The 16,769-nt window shown below is 45.0% G+C and overlaps 1 protein-coding gene across 2 annotated transcripts in view; it reads right to left on the bottom strand.

The window, feature by feature from the left end:
- INPP5D (inositol polyphosphate-5-phosphatase D) overlaps positions 1 to 16,769 on the bottom strand; it is a 54,966-nt gene that overhangs the window by 22,612 nt on the left and 15,585 nt on the right. For both annotated transcript variants that reach the window (XM_057382348.1, XM_057382347.1), the window contains exons 3-6: positions 6,546 to 6,696; positions 5,040 to 5,214; positions 4,504 to 4,644; positions 9 to 96 (exon numbers count right to left, since the gene is read on the bottom strand). In XM_057382348.1, coding sequence (XP_057238331.1) covers positions 9 to 96; positions 4,504 to 4,644; positions 5,040 to 5,214; positions 6,546 to 6,696 — 555 coding nt within the window. The remainder of the gene's footprint in view (positions 1 to 8; positions 97 to 4,503; positions 4,645 to 5,039; positions 5,215 to 6,545; positions 6,697 to 16,769) is intronic.

Raw genomic sequence — 16,769 nt, 5'->3', positions numbered from 1 at the left:
CCCCTTACCTGGGAGCGCTGATGGGCACCGGGGTGCAGCTGCTGCTCAAACACCTTCTGGATGGACTCTAGAGATGGGAGAGTCCTCGAGGCCTCACTGGGAAAAAAGACACGGCAGGAGCCTAAGGCTGTGGCCAGGCCCCTGGGTCTGATGGCATTCAGACAGACACACATAGGGCAGACGACGGGGACATGTGTGCCCTGGGCACATATCCACACTGGTCCTGCCCTCACCCCGTGCCCACCGAGCTGTGGGAAAGGGGAGGGGAGCAAATCCCAGCTGCTTGGTGACACTGCCAACAGGGCAGTGTGAGTCAGGTGGCTGACTTTGCCTTGCAAAGCTGGAACATGGCCACACTGGCTGTTCCTCAGGTTTTGCTTTGGAGGTTCTAACTTCCTAAATGTCCCCAGAAAGGTATCCCAGCCTGGGCCAAAACTGAGGATATGATGTACAAGCAGCATCAACCCAACTATGCCAGCTCGTAGATCCAAGTGCACTCAAATGCCTCACAGCACAGTGCAGGGGCTCTGAATGCTGCACCCACGGGAGCAGCTTGGTTCTGTACAGGGCCTATGCAGMTGCTGAGACTGTTGGGGACAATGATGGGGACTGTGCGAAGACAAAACTAATTCTTAGATATTTCATCTCACAAGACAAAGAGGGGCTGGGCACAGCGGGGGGAGGGAGAGGCAGACTTTGGTCTCCTGGACAGAATTGTTTGTGGGAAACGCGATTCCACAGGATGCTCATATGTCAAAACACTGCTGCATGAATTTGGCTGTGCTGATAAAGACTTATCATGGAAAGAGCAGCCAGGGAGCACAGGTCAAAAGGAAGGTGATGGTGGCAAGCAGCACTAGGATGCTTGCACTGTGTCTAGTCAATGGTGGATATTAATGACTTCCTTCATTTTCCTAAGTGTGAATAGACTGGGCTTTATTCCCTCTTTGTTGGGGAAAGTGCTCCAAAGCAAAAGCATGCCTGCCTGAACATTAGATATTTGCCTAGTGCATGGATGAGTAATTGCTTAAATTAAGCATTCATCTTTGACATTTCAGTAAGCAAGATTTGCTGTGGAACGCACAGGAGTACAAGGCACTTTCAGGAATCTGGTTCTGCTAATTTTATTCCTCTAATGTCACCGTGCAGCTTTAGATCACCTAGGATCAGTGTCACTGCAAACAGCTCTGACCCCAAAACCAAGACTCGCATTGATTTCTGCGGCAATGGAATCAGACCCCAGGAGGCTTCAAACAATTGCAGGAACATTGGGTGAAGTTTAGTTTGAGAAGAGTTAAGGGATATTKACTGTGATGTGCAGGCCATCTCTTGAAAACACATCAGCAGCTGTTTGAGGCAACTCAGGAGTGATTTCTCATGGGAAAACTGCCYGCTGTTTACAGTGCAACTGTGTAAGCTATGTGTGAGGAGGAGGAAGAGCTGCTGTGGGCGTTCAAGCTCAGCAAAACCACAGGGTGGTTTTAATTACACTTGTAACTTCTTCTGTTTTCTTGTCTTGACAGTATAAATRTCTTCAGCGATCTTCATTGAAGTGTCAGAAGCCTGTGCAATATGCAACATGAAGTTGCACAAGTGTTGGTATCACAAGTGCTTGAAAGACTGCCTTAAAAGCTCTATGTGCAAATTATCCATTGGGGGAGGATAAACGAGAACATGCAATTGATGACCAAATGATGGCTTCAGACRGTGGCAGGTTGAATAGGCCACTATTGGTGTTTTTTGCTTGAAGATGAACAAATCCCCATGCACTGGTAGTCCTCACTCTCTCTGAGTCAGCTTTCCAGGTGCTAGATGATTCCCTCRGCCAAGAAAACTCTTGTATGGCAATTTCTTTAGCACAGAATGCCTCACAAAAATACCCATCAGCCTTTAAGGTCTCGGTTTTGTTTCATTTCCAGTATAGGATCTGTCAGAGGGAGTGGCCTCTGCCGAGGGTGACTGTTCCTTGCTCCCCAGGCWCTGATATGGAGATGTGCCATGGCTGTCCTGACCCCCTTGGCCACTGTTAGSCCTAGAAGGTAGTAGCAGTAGTAGCAGCAGCAGAGTTAAAACCTGTTTTCCCAGTCTCTGARGTACACTGGAGTATGGTCCCTTCTGAATTAATCAGGGACAAAGGGCAAGGGAGAAGAGTTCACAAACTTTGCACTCTGGGTTGCTGTAGCCCAGCTGGGCTTGAGCTCCTTGGGCAGCTGTGCATCCTGCTCCTGTCAGTGGACAATACCCAAACTGCCAAAGGCACAGACTGTTCATAATGGCTGGTCCAGCTGCTCTCCCAGCCCCACTGCTCACTATAAGCTCTTTTTTCCTCCTGACCACTGAGCAGCTCCAGTACTTTCCCCTCTGCCTTGCTGAGGTTGGCAGTCACCCACACCCCAGAATCACAGCCCGGGGCTAAGGCAGCCAAAGGGCACTGGTTGCTCCTTTCTCTCAGTGGCAGCAAAGTGTCTGAGTGTGACCCTGAGTGATGGCAAAGCTGGGCTTTGTGAGGTGGGAAGAAGCCAGAGCACAAATCATAAAACCCTCACATTCACAGCAAGTCAGTGCAGTCAGCCCAGCCACAACCAGTCTGGGCTGCACACTCATAACCCTCAATGCTGCTAGGAAATTCAAAGGAGCTTCAGCTCTGCTGCAAGAGCTCTGCTGTGCCAATTAACATTTTTTTCTCAGTTTTTGTTTGCTTTTTAACCTGTTCTCAAATAGTGTGAAAATAATGGAATTAGATTTTTAAAGAAGACACCGAGAAACAACCTAGGAATTACCTGTACTTTCAACTGGAAYTCCTTGCACAGCTGAAGGAAACTCRGAGAAATAAAAACTAAATTTAGGGAATGCCACTGACAAATTTTKARTTCAGAAGACACCTAAGGGAAGTAAGCTTAAACCCTAGATGAACTCCAAGATAAAAACTAAAACAGAAGGATATCCAAGCATCTGATTATTAGCCAGCTGAAGGTAAACAAATAGTTTGGTTGGAYGGTAAAGATCCATTAGATAATGTGAATAGAGATGGAGAGGTTCCTCAGTGATTCCTGACAGGGACTGAAAGCAGCCACAGCTTGCAGTTCTGAATCTTCACAAAAAAATTGAGAAGGCAGCTCCAACAAACCAAAATAATGCAGGTATTGGGGGAAAATGCTGGGGAAGAGGGAAGAACTGCATGAGTACATATATTGCTATGGCTGTGTGCAGCTACCAGAAGGACAGAGGGCAGGTCCTTGTCCTTTGTTGTATTGGTGGTGGAGCACTGTCCCTACACTCAGCAGGCTTCCACCAGAAGCAAAATTCACCCAGCTCTCTCTAGGATGTCACTTTGCAAAGTCCAGTCGCCAAAAATCCTGCAGAAAATCTGGAAATGTTAAAGATGTCCTGGCAATTAAGAGAATTATGGCCCTGTTGCATCTCCTTTCTCTCTTCTCTCCACATGTTTATGAAGAGTAGGGTTGCGAAACCCAAATTAGCTGAGGTAGAATAAGAAGCTGGAAATGGACAAGCCAAACATCATCACAACAGCAGCACTGGAGGTATTTTAGTAACACAAGACTCTCACTTATGATTTCATTCAATTTGAGTTCCCACTGTTCAGGTTTATTCTTAGCTGGGTCTCCCCTCCYGTGGGCATAGAAAAGCTAAACACTCAGGCAGAAGGTGCAGAAGGACAGCTCTTGGCMCAATCTGTCTCAGTCCTCCCAGGGGCTAGTCTGTGGACAGCTGGCTTCTAGGAGAACAGGATTGGGCCAGGAGCATGAGCAGCCTCACCTCTACATACACCAGAGAGAAGGGCATGGCAAACCATGGAGAGAAGGGTGCAAATAGGTGCTCTCTGCCACAGAGTGCTCTGAGGCTGCAGGCTGATCCTGTTTGCTTACCATCAGCAAGGGGCAAATAACATCCTTCCAGGAGGGAGGGAGCTCTGCAAGATTCTAGTTCCCTATCAGARTTTTTCTATTTGGGACATGGAAAGCCTATAAATAGGAAAGCTAAAATTTGTAGAGTCAAGAGTCTAGGCTTGTTCCTTTTTTCATTTGAGCTGGACTTCAYTGACATCAGTGGAATCACTCCAAGTTCACAGTGCATTAGTATGAAGGAAGACCGGTGTTTAAAAATCTAGTTATACACCAATATATGCTTTTTTTTTCCAAAAATGCCTTGTGCTTGACAATCCTGTGGGTGTCATTTATGCATTAACAAATTATGCAGTTAATTGGTTAGTGCATTTTTTATTTTGTTTCTTTCTAAATAAAGCATAAAATATAATACTGTGCTGACTGAAACCACCTACAAGGAAACTTCACTATCCRAGCTGTGTCTTCTATATAGATTGCATATCTTTGGACCAGAATCACAGGTTCAGAGATCTAAATATACAGTTTTTGAGAGCAAGCCAATTTCCCATGACAGAAATGAGGATTCTGCATGCGCGTGGAACCTTTGTTAAGACTACAGTGTTACAGCMTTATACTCTGAAAATCAGCTTCCAGTTACCTGAAGAGTCCCTTGCAAAGAGCTGTAAGTAATTTCTTCAGTTGAGGAAGATTGATTGAGCCAGTCTGCACGATCTCAAAGTCACTGATGATGTGGACTCGCAGGTAGTCCTGGATGAGTTTAAGATGCTCATCAGAGACACTGTGAAGGAAACAAACAGGTCAAAGGCCTGCTTTACCTCTACTCCCAAATATCCAACAGCTTTTTTATTTTTTGGAAATTCCCACTGTTTAGGCACATGGCTAATAAATAAAGTTCTCTCAGATATTACTCATCCTTTATATTAGAAAACTATACCTCAGTGGAGAAAGTACACATGTGATTTTAATAATTCAGAAATGTATTTTCTCTAAACAACAGCTGAACTTTAAAGACCAATCAATTGCTGATCTGAYTCTGTTCTTCATTTGGTAGTGTAAATGAGAAGTAATTTTGTTGAAACAAATAGGTCCTCAGCTGTCCCAKACATAGGACACAGCAAGCACAGACSTGGGCTGAAGGCRGGTTCTGCAGCCCTGTCACTTGCCCTTCCTTACCTGCTTGTGTCCTGGTGCTGCAGTCGTTGGAGCAGTGTCTCAGAAAGGGACAGTTTATTCACATCTGCCACCCGGGCATTTTCGGGGAGAGAAGAAACCTCTTTTGTCTCACCGCTTGGCAGTGCCATGAGGATGTTGCGTGGGGGCAGGAGAGGAGGTGTGGGTACCAGGGGGTCTGGCAAGGAGGAAAGGAAAGGCACAGTCATTCCAGCACAGAAATTGGACCTCCTGTCCCACACCCCAGGCAGGGCAGAGCACATCCCTCAGGGGCAGCCCCTGCAGATGCCATCCCTTCTGAAGGGTCTGTGAAGGGGTGTCGGAGCTGGGAAGCTCAGGGCTCAGCACTGGCCCAGCTGGGATTGCAGGGAGGGTAGTGCTATGAGAACAGCAGGATGAACTGTCAGGCTTGGATCTCACATGCAGGCAGAGCACAGCCCTGCCCCTGCCATGGGGAAGAAGTGAACAGCTAAAGCAAGCAACAGAGATGGAGAAAATAGACCCAGTGCATAGGGGCTGAATATCCTACCTTGTATTGTGGGCACTGAGCTGGAAGGAAAAAGTGTTTTCCTGCTGTGCCATCCTGCTGCTCAGTGTATCTCCCTCTCYTGRRAGAAGAGTGGGTTCATYTCCATTGATCCTAACCCTTCTTTTCATACCAATTGCTCCAACACTTTGTTGCACGTTACATGTAGCTGATTGAGTTGTGAGATTTTGTTAGGTTATTTCCTGACGGTGGAATATGCACTACAAAAAGGTCCTGAGGACTGACTCACTTCTCCTGGGCAGGTGCTGTGATTCAGAGCCACCACAGGACTGAGCCATGAGTGGTTCACCTGCAGGGTGCTCATCTTCCACATCTGTAGGCCCTAMATGGCTCAGGCTTGATGGCACAAAGGGCCTTAACAAAATTAAATTCTCTGTGTGAGCAGCCCAGACCTGGTGCTAATCTCTCTTCATATGAAGGCTCCTAGTCTCGCCTAGAACTTCATTCGCTGCTGCTTGCCTCTCYATATATTATTTTTGCTGTAGATCCCTCCCCTACCCTGGAAGCTGGAGATTCAAGGCAACTGGCCAAAACCCAGGAACATCTTTCCTGGGCAGCTTTGAAAACTTTTGTTCTGTTTCTTTGCAAGACCTGCATACCAAAATCTTCCAGCTCCTGTTAGATATACACTGGGTTCCATCCAAGGGTTTGGGAGACAGCTGGATATGAACAGTTGGAGTCCAGATAAGGACCACAGATAAACCACCCCCACACCAGATGCAGTACACTTCCACAAAGGGTCTCAGTATATTCCCTCAGGTGAGCTAAGCTGATGCTTCAGGTGCAGTAACATGGAAGAAATGAGGGTTCACTGCCTCAGGACCTTGCCAGCTCAGGCCTCTCTATGTTCTACTCCATTTTATGGCACAACATATTTTAATATCTTGCCTGCACTGCGTATCTCCAGTCAAGAGGTACGAGTCAAGGGTCTGCATCGCCAAGTCACATCATGGGTTCCTTACCAGCATCATCCTCCAGCTCATCAGCAGCCTCTTCCTCTTCCCGTGGCACTGGATATTTGAGGTGCCATACCAGACCCATGTACTCCTTTTTGTAATATTCTATCAGTTCCTCCAAGTTCTGAAAATACTTCACAGGAACGCCCTCTGATGCCTGAAACAAAACACAGAGGCAGTCATCGTCTGGGATTTTCTACCCAGAAACACTGACCCTCACAGAAGGAAGAAACAAAGTCATGGAGAGAGAAAAAAGCCACTGCTGCTACCCAGAGAGAGCCAGCCCTGCTCTCACTGCCCATCTGACCATAGGCTCTGGGCAGAACAACTCCTGCAGCACAAACAGAAACAGACATACTCACACATTCCAGCCAGAGTCAGCAAAAAGGTCTACCTCAAAGAAGCCAAATGGAAGAGCTCTCTCACTGGCTTCAGGTTGCTTGGCTTCATAGCAAAGGAAAAATCATTATCCTGGATTAATCTTTGCATTTTGTCTTGTACTGAGTACAAAGCCCCTAGACTGTGTTATATTTTGTTGTATCCAGGAAGAATTTTTCTGTGAAATAGCAAGTTAAACATGGCTAAATCCAGACGTCAGCATCCCTTCCAAGATGCAAAGGCTCAAAACTGGGTTCAAAGGAAAGGAGGTACTGCCCCAYGCAGAAATGCTGGGATGGAGGTTTAGAGAGCGCTGAGGAATGCAAATGCACCCAGTGTGACACTGTGTGTGCCAAATGAATTCTAACTGTGACCAAACCCATCTCAAGCACACGCTGACCATTAATCTCAGCAATGGGTAACCACAGAGCCCAAACACAAGGATAAAGTCTTCAGAGGCAAAGCTTCAGTGCAAGTAGATCCATGCATTGGCACAAACAGCAACTGTGCTGGCAGGAACAGCTGCAGTCCCTGCAGCTCTGCCCCATTTCTTCAACCACAGACCCTACTACAGACACGACCTCTCGTGGCTCAGTACAGACCTTCTGACCAAGGGAAAGGACTCTGTGYCACTCCAAAACTGCAATGAAGTAGCATCAAATCCCAAGGCTACAGCAACACATAGCCAAAGCTCTGATCCCACTCCTTGGGGCACCTTCTTCCTGGCCGGGTTCTCCTTCTGGATTAAAGGYTTTTCCCCAGAAACCAACCCAAAAAGGGCATGTCTACATTTGCATAAGAGATCAGAAAGTGGGGGCAGAATGGTGGAGAACAATTGTTTTCCATCATCACAAGGCTGTTCTTGACTTAAAAGAGCAATACTGGGAACTGTTCACAATTGGGCAATCTGAAGGAAGACCTGATCACCCCAATGGCAGGCTTGTCTGGCACTGTTTTGCATGCATAAARCTAGATTTTGCATAGGAAACATGGTTAGCTGTAAGAAATTGAAACTGTGCCTCCGATTTGGCATAACTTGTTACACAGACATTCTGCCTCTGAATAATGGGCAGGGTATTTAAATTTATTTTGCAATTATTACCTGTAAAAAGTAACACTACAAAGTTTCAATAGTTGTTTGAACAAGCTTATTTAGTTGCCATTTGTCTTTGCTCAGTGACTTATTTTCTGTGAATTTTTTTTTTGTTTGAAAGGCAAATGTATCAAATCCAAGAAATTAAACAGGTGAGATGTGAGCAAAAACCACGGCAAGCACAGAAAAAATGTCTTCAGTGGGTCTAAAATCTCGGGTCAGAAATTAGGACAATGTTTTCAATAGTGAAGTGCATTTGAAGTTGTCAGTGCCCTCAGGCCTGCCATCCAAAATACCTTTCATTTTTAGCTACAGCTGCCTGTCTTTGAAAGCTCAGCAAAACACATTTTCACAACAAACGTGGGTGATGTTTCTGAGTGCTCTGCCTGTACAGCCTCTTTTTCTGTCTCCCACATAAATGCTCCTGCATTTAACAAGATTTATTATTCTCATACACTGGAAAGCATTGTATTCAGGTGATGAAGGTGATGTTTGGGCAAACATTGGATTATATTTTTGTGGGTCCAGAGGTGTTGAAACAAATCACTAGTTAAAACTTCTCATGATTCTACCCAGCATAGGCCAAATCCTGCTCTGCTAGAGCAGCAGACTCAGCATGTTTGCAATGACTTTTCATTTACAGCAATTAATGCATATGGTGTCTGGGTCCTCCCAGTCTCTAATGTTTSTAGAGGTGAGAGTGCTCTCTCTCACCTCTTGAATTACTGCAGCCTACTCTGCTCCTCCTTTTTCCAAAGCCATCTTCAAACTCCTCCTTCACTTTCCTTTGTCTCTTCACTACCTGCCTTCTTCCCCAGATCTCCCCTGACTGTGCCTGAAGCCTCCTATCCCACTCCTGCACAGCATCCCTGCCACCCTCAATGCCCAAACACTACCTTCTCAGCCTTGTTCTGCCCCTCAGTTCCTGCTCTCCCAGGGCACCTGCAGGAAAACGGATTGCCCTGAACAGCCCTTTCAAGGCCAAACAGAGCCTTGATAGAAGTGGAGGAAAGGCTGATTAGCACTTTTTGCTGCACAGGATTGTTCAGTCTCTGAAACCACACCAGTCTCTGTGGTAAGCACAAGAAGGAGTATTTTGCAATAGGCCTCCTTCCTCTAACTCACTGCATTTCACCAGTGGTCTGAAGCCTGTGGTCCAGTCCAAATTCCCCTGCATGGCCATAAGGCCTAGCTCTCGTGCAGCCTGGCTGGGTACACACATGAGCAGAGAGACTCTGCTGCTACACACCCTTTCTACTCTGTTAGCTTGGCCCACTGCCCCCAGCCACCTTCCTTGATGAAGCCCTCCCTTCTCCTCCCTCAAGGATAACTGGAATTTGTCACCACGTTGAGGAACTAGGCTGTGCATGCATCTGAATCCAGATGCTCATTCCCAAAGAGAAGCAGCCTCCATCCCAGCAGTGCCAACTCCTCTGACAGCCCATCTTCTCCAAGTCCAGTCAGGAGAGAAAGGACCAACTGCCCATGACACACAGTAAAATAAAAAACATTTGATATTTTAAGATAGAATTCAGCAGAGAACTGAACATTTAGCCCAAGCAGCTGCACAGATATAGTGAGAGCTGAAATAAGAAAATGAGGAAGCAGCAGGGTCGGAAGCTGTGACCAGCCATGGCCAAGCACAGAGGGAATGATGGGCAGCCTCAAACCTGCTCAGCACACRCTCATGGTGGGGGAGCTTGGGGATCTTTCACCACACCACAAAAGCTGTGGCACCGCCTTGCTACACATCAGCTCTGCTATCATGAGAATCTGAGAGCAAAATTGCTGGGTTATTCTCATTCTTTTCTTTTGTTTTGTAATTATTTGCAAGGACCTCAACAGAGGAAGCGTGTGGGAAGGGCTATGCCCCTCCAACACAAAGCTGTGCCCAGCAGCCCTCTTTGCCTTTTGTCTGTGCCATGTAATGAGCTCCTCCACGTTTAAACACCCCCCAAACATCTTCACTCTCCACAAGGAAGAAGGACACCCTGCTTTGTGCTGTCTTTCTCTGCAYGGAGGCACAGAGAACACTGCACATTGTTTCAAATGGGAGAGGGAACAGTAAAAACAAGAACTTGTTGCACTTGCTTCTCCCCTTAGGGAAGGGATGAGAACAAAGCCTGTATGACACACAACAGTCAAATTGTTTGGCACACAARTTCAAGGTGCTCAGATACTGCCTGTGCCATGCGAGCCCCTCCAAAGCAAACACCTCATCATCTTGCTCCCTGCCACAGAGCAACAGGACCGTGGCCCAGGCTGTGGTGTACTCCCAGCCAGTACTGCCCTGGTCTGCAGGGATGATGCCTGAGTAGCATCAGTTGAACACAGAAAGTCTGRTTCAGTAATGTTGCTGTGAGTGCACAGGTTGCTGGATGACCTACCCGAGAGTTGGTCTCAGCCAGCAAGCGAGGAAAGCAGCATAAATCTGGGACATCTGCTTTCTTCAAACTTGAACTTGTGGCAAAGGTTTATAGGTGGAGAAGGAAAGGTGGTGGTGGGTAGTGAAGTACTGCTACTGAGTCAGTGGCTGCAGAGAGCTTTACTTGAAACTGGATTGGTGGTAAACTACTGATAAACAACAACTGCACTGGATGACAGGACCGCGGCAAAATGCAGCCTAAACTTTACACAAGCTTGTTCTGGATTTTGGGGCAGGAAGCAGAGGCAGAATGGGGCACTGTGAACAAACCGGAGCTGGACAGGGCAGCACAGAGCAAGCTGGAGCCACCCCAGCAGAGCTGACAATGAAATCCACTTCCTGCCCCCATGCCTGCATTAAGTAGGAAACTGTTTTTCCTGGGGGTTATTGCAGGATAGATCTTGTTTTAATTGTGAAGTGAATTGTTTTAAGTCGTTATAAATGTGGATGTCAAGTGTCATCTCCATGGCAACACACCACATTCCCAGAAATGCGCTCACAGAACTCACGGGACACCAGAGAAGTGTGGAGGGCAGGCTCTCCTTCCATGGGGATTCTTCCAGCATCCCCACAGGTACCTTGGCTTTGTGCAGACAGCAGCCACAACATACAGAAAGGAAACACCTCATGAACATGCACAACTTAGGGAACAGCCCACRAAACAGCAGTGTTGTACACAGGAATCAGGACAACAGTGAATCATAGACTGATGAACMATTTTATAGCGGGAGGTTGCAACAAAAGCATATGTCTCTCCAAGAGATACTGATGTGAATGTCATATGAGGTGCAAGAAGAAACTCTCCTGCTGTATTTAGTTCTATAAGGCTTTAGCTGGACTGCTGTGGGCAGCTTGGGGCAGCAATTCTGATGGAACATGTAAAAGTACCATAAAAAGTCCCAAGGAAAAATTCCAAGGAAGACTGAAGAGCTGGAAGATGGGGTTTGCAGAGRAAACTCAGATGAAAGGGATTGGTATGGTCTGGCAAAGGGACAGCCTGGAGATATCACAGCAGCTTACAAGTTTTAAGTTTTCTTGTAAAGAAGATGGCAACCAGAGGTACTTGTTTGGCACAGTTCCCAAGGGACAGCAGTACTGTGTACCCAGGCGTTCCTCACAGACAGATAATGAGTGTCTGATCCTGCCTCAGCCCAAAAACAGGGCAATGCTGGGCTCAGACACCTGCAAGGCCTCCTGCCGGCCCCAATTCTGTGGCTATGGAAAGCTGCCAGCTGCCTTTATCCAGATGGTGCCCTTCATCCCAACGCAGAGACCGTGGAGAGGATGTGTAAAGCTGAACGTGACCACGCCTGCCACAACCAGCCCTGCCATTTCAGCTGCATCTCAGACCAGGACTTTCACACTTTCCACTTCTGACTCCATCCCTTTTGGCTGTGAACCTTCTTTCCCACAAGATGTCTTGGTGTCTTCCATCCCAGAGCCTGCCCTCTGTTCTTCATTACCTTCCAGTTTTCAATTCCCTGCAGTCTTCTGTATGCTCACAGCACAATGGTTGAAGGCAAGTAGCTAAAACCTGCTCTTTTCATCTTGCTGAACTGGCTTCCAGGCTGTTCTTTTCATGAGAACAGGTACAACTAATGCCTTTAATCACTGTCTTCAGTTAATTCTTGTGATCCCTTTTCCAAATTCAACCATCTGAATTTTTCAACAGGTTTTTATTTTAATGGCTSTGATAACCTAGTCTTCCTTTGTATCCAAGTAATGCCATCTGGCCAAGAGAACTCCTTGCCAAAAACACTCCAAACACAGGTTTGGTGAGCAGCTCTGACCATGACTTTAAGAGAAGTTGTAAGTGGATTATAAAGACATGAGGTAAAAAGTGAAAAGCCTATGCTRAGCCAGGAGAGGAAGTGGTTAACTTGGGGTTCATTACAACATTTATATAAATAGATGGCACAGGAAGTCTGGGGCCCTCAGAAGGAAGAGGAAGTGTTTTCCTTTCCTGTGCCAAGGCACAAGGAGGAACTAGGAAACTGGTCATCTCGTCATATTGCTTAAGGCTCATATTTTCTAACTAGAGTGCCTTAACACAGGTATTTAYACACAAATATAGGCATTTCAGGAACAGGCAGTTAGTTTTCAAAGACACAAAATTCTTGCAATASCCACCAGCTTAAATGGAAACCACAAATCTGGTGAATTCTACTGGCAATTCTACTGATGAGAAAGGCTGGCAGGAACTTTTCTTCTTTTAGATTTGAAAAAAAAAAAAAAAAAGTTTCCAGGTTTTGAAAAAAGTTCTCTTCAAGTCGTCTGTTAGCTAGGAAGTCTAGGTGGCATTTTAAAATTGGCTTTTGGCTCTCATGCAGGGAAGCTTTTTATATTTCACTGAAGAAGTGAATCTAAGAGCTAAGAAATTACAGATAAATTATTTTGAAAGCATTTTAAAGCAACCTGATCATATTTCAGTTGTATTTTGTTAGAGACTCTGTCTTATTTTTAGATCAAATCTTTTGCTAARAAGTTTCAGGAGCATTTCATAAAAATGGGATCATAGACTGGAATCACAGTTGGGAGAAACAGCTACTTTCCAAAATACAAGCCACCCAGAAATGCACTCCAATTTGAGTGAGACACCTGGGGCTTGGAAGAAATTGAGCTGCCCAGGAGCACAAAGGGAGAGAAGCAAGTGTGTGGCTGAGGAAAAGAGGGATCCTGTGACATGGAGGGTCAAKAAAGTAATGAACTTTAATGAGAGGTGGGAACTTGTGGGCTGGCAAGGGAGTTCTGCTGGATAAAGCTGAGTGAGAGGGTCTCTACCAGGGAACTAAGCATGAGACAAGAGGCAAAGGAAGGAATCCAGGGAACATGGGCAKAAGATGCTGCTGCGTGCCCAGAACTTCCTCACTCAGAAAAAAATCATACAAATTTTGGGTAGAATAGCACCGTGTAAGTGCAGTTATAAATCACATAACTTGAATAATGTTGGAGRGAATGGAAGGTGAATAGTCCCTGTCTCCTTCAAGGTGAGAGATGATGGAGGCTTTCTTGTCTCATTTTACTTTTGGCTTGGTCCTGATGGTTAAATTTGCTAATTCATGTCACTTTTGCTACAGTTACCTTTTACATTTRAGACTTCGGGTGAAAATCTTGGAATTCAGAGACTTCTGGGAAAGAGGGTTTCAGAATTTTTGAAAGAGATGATTCATGGAAGGAAACAAGGAATTACAATGTAGCAACAACTGAGTATGYATTACTCCTAGCTTGTGATCCTGGCTGAAAATCAGACATCCAAACAAATCTGAGTTTAAAAAAGAAAAAAAAMMCAAAATTACCGTGCTGTCAATCCTAATAAAATTCCCTCTGTTCCTCCAGTGCAACTGAAGAATGCCAGTACATACTACAATAAATTCCATTWCTCTAAGCATGGTATTAACTTAAGAGGGTCTGTGTGTTCATTACTCACACTGCATCACAATTCCATTCTTATTAAACATCATAAAAAAAATGGGAACACTGAAAGTTTCCAATTTTGGGAGAGGCCATCTCACTTTTTCCTATGCAGGGTGTCATGGAAACAACTCMAGAAGCACAATGCATTCTTGGTTTAAATGCTTAATGTGTTCTTTGTGTGGAATGTGAGGTCAGTTTGGGTTAATCCTAAAATGATTCTCACTTTTGTAACTGCCAGTGCTGATCTTTTCTGTCCCTGCAAGAGTTTTCCTCTCTGTGATGCCATCCAGGCTTCATTCTGGCAACCCAAATACTGGTTGTGTTCACAGGTAGGCCCTGCTCCCATGGCAGAACTAGKGCACCTGCAAATTAGGAGAGTCTTTTGGAGGAAGGGAGTATTGAAAGGAGTTCTCAGTAGGTGTAATTGGCTGCCAGATTTTTATCTGAAGTTGCTTGTTAAAGTTTTGCATCCTAAAGAAAAATTCATTGGAAGCTCTGGAAGGTAAAGGACCTGTGGAAGTCTTTTGAACTGGCACTCTGCACATGTGATAAAGATACAGRTCATAAAAACAAAAATTGTCTCAGATCCTGCTCAAAGACCCCAATCCACTGTGCTCCAGCACACCTCATGGTTCACATAAAAAGCATGTTAATTGCCAAATATCCAACCAATATGGTTAGATAGRAGCCAGGAAGAACAATTATAGAAAGCACCAAGACCGTATACTTGGGATAGTCCTTCACACTAAATGAACGATTCAAACTCCAGCCTTCAAAAAAGATTTTGCCAATTCAGCATATAATGATTCATCTTGTACCACTAAGAGAAACTKGCTGAGCAATAAACCCTTTCAGCATTTCTGTGTGTTGTAATAAATGAGATTTACATCAAYAAGAAGCAAACAACAGTACAGTTCCATGACAGAATATGAAGGACTGGTATTAAATTCAGCTACAGGGTGCAAGTCAGATGAGCTGGTGAATGAGCAAGGACTGCAGATCCATGAGGATCTGATGAAATTTTTTAGCACTTCTGAAGTGTGTGGGTGGAATTTAAGTAGAAGTTTTGGAGTATACTACTTCTAACAACTTTAGAAATTTTCTCACAAGCTTTGTACTTTTTGGTGTTCCACTGAAAAGCTTCAGCACTTGAAATMAAATGAAAATTTCCATTTTCACTTCTTCATAAAGTATCTAACTCTAGTGCTTGCTMAGACAAGGTCAAAAACACAGGTCCCCAAAAGCTATCAAGGTGCCCAAGGTAGTGAATGTACCACAGTCCTTGTTTCTGAAGGCATTTAGTGGATGGAGGTCATTGTCGTGGTTCTGTCAATGGTCTCTGCTGATGGCARCTGGGCTGGGACAACTATTGCAGGTTGCTCACTTCTTGACGAAATTCCCAAGCTCCCTTCAGCTTTTTCCTCTGTAGAAGGTAATAAATACATACCCGAGCAATCATGTGTGGGTTTGAAGTCCTAGGAGAAAGAACTTTTCAACTGAAACAGATGAAGACAGCTGGGCAGGATCCCTCAGCCCACATCAGTCTTACAGTGTGTTCCTGGGGATCTTCTCCAACTTTTGCAGCAGACAGTGGAGGATCCATAATTAGCTCTCTGCTTTCCCTATTGTCTTCTTGGCTGAGTGAATCCCAGTTTCAACTGTCACCAAGCATTAAATGTGTATAAATTACACAAATTATCCAGTGGAAAAGGAAAAATGTAAGGTTAAAGAGGTTATACTTATTGAAGATATGATGCTGAAACAAAGCAATGCAGGCAGAAGGTGGATGGGAAGCAGCTCCATTTGTCACATTGAACTGCATTATTTTCTGGGATTGCATAATTCCCCTAAACAATGCACAGACAAGGGTAAGCACCTTAGTGTCACAGTTTCCTGTCTTCATCCTGCAAAATTTCTCAGGCTTTAGCTACTGCAACTGTTCTCTATTTTTGTGACACTAAGGGTGACCACTTGTCCTTTCTTTCAAGGGGCTGTCCCTCATTYCATTCAGTTACTGTAAACCCTTACTCAATCAGTTGGAAGCCCGAGCCATACCTGCTGACTGAACAGATACAAAACCCAGCCTGAAGAAGCACCATCATTTAACAAAACTAACCACAAAACTAAAACCAGAAAGAAAACACCCTTTAAACCATCTTCTTTTATGTTCTCCCTGAATCACACTTCTGGAATAAAAATAGCAGATGCTACACATTTTTTGTTACACCTTGCCCCCTAAAATTGGACTCCAGACAAGGYTTTTGGATTTGCATGCACAGGAATGTACAATGACAACAGGCCACCCASGGCCTCTGTGAGCAACCAGTGCCTGCCTGTGGCTTCTTCTGTGTCCCATCACAGAGAACACTGAGTCCTGGGTACTAAGGCTGTTAAAGAGCACAGGTCACTGCAGCCTGTCAAGTTTGGGACAATAAGGTTTGATATAGAATTACCTGGAAATTTTGATTCAGACTTASCAGCCAGCTAACAGAGAGCAACCCCAGACTACAGGCAGCTCTGCCATCCTTTGCCTGTGGAGTTTGCTGAAACCAGCTGTGCTGTGTGTTGACTTTTAAAATTCTGCCCAGGGAGAACTTCAGAACCCTGGGATGGAACAGACCACAACCAGTTTKTCAGAGGAGAACCAAAATTGAAAACTCTGACAGAAGTTACAAATTGAAGACAAAATAAATCAGACAGTGGGGCAAAGGCCTGGGAACAGCCAAAAGCTGCATTGTGACTTCATTCTTTCAAAGGGACTGAAACAACTGAATCTGRACTATCTTTGCTAAAGTCAGTTTCATTTCTGCAAACCATTTTGKTATTTGAAGCCAAGCCTTGCATGTTTTGTGCTTATGAAGCAATCTGAAAACTAAAGAATTCTAAATTTCTTTAAAATGCTGTAATAATTTCAACCACC

This window comes from Malurus melanocephalus, unplaced genomic scaffold, assembly GCF_030028575.1.
Source record: "Malurus melanocephalus ecotype Western Australia unplaced genomic scaffold, MMel_1.1 scaffold_566, whole genome shotgun sequence".
Taxonomy (NCBI): Eukaryota; Metazoa; Chordata; class Aves; order Passeriformes; family Maluridae; genus Malurus; species Malurus melanocephalus.
Note: the sequence above shows the minus strand (reverse complement) of the source record. Positions and strands in the feature narration are given on the sequence as shown.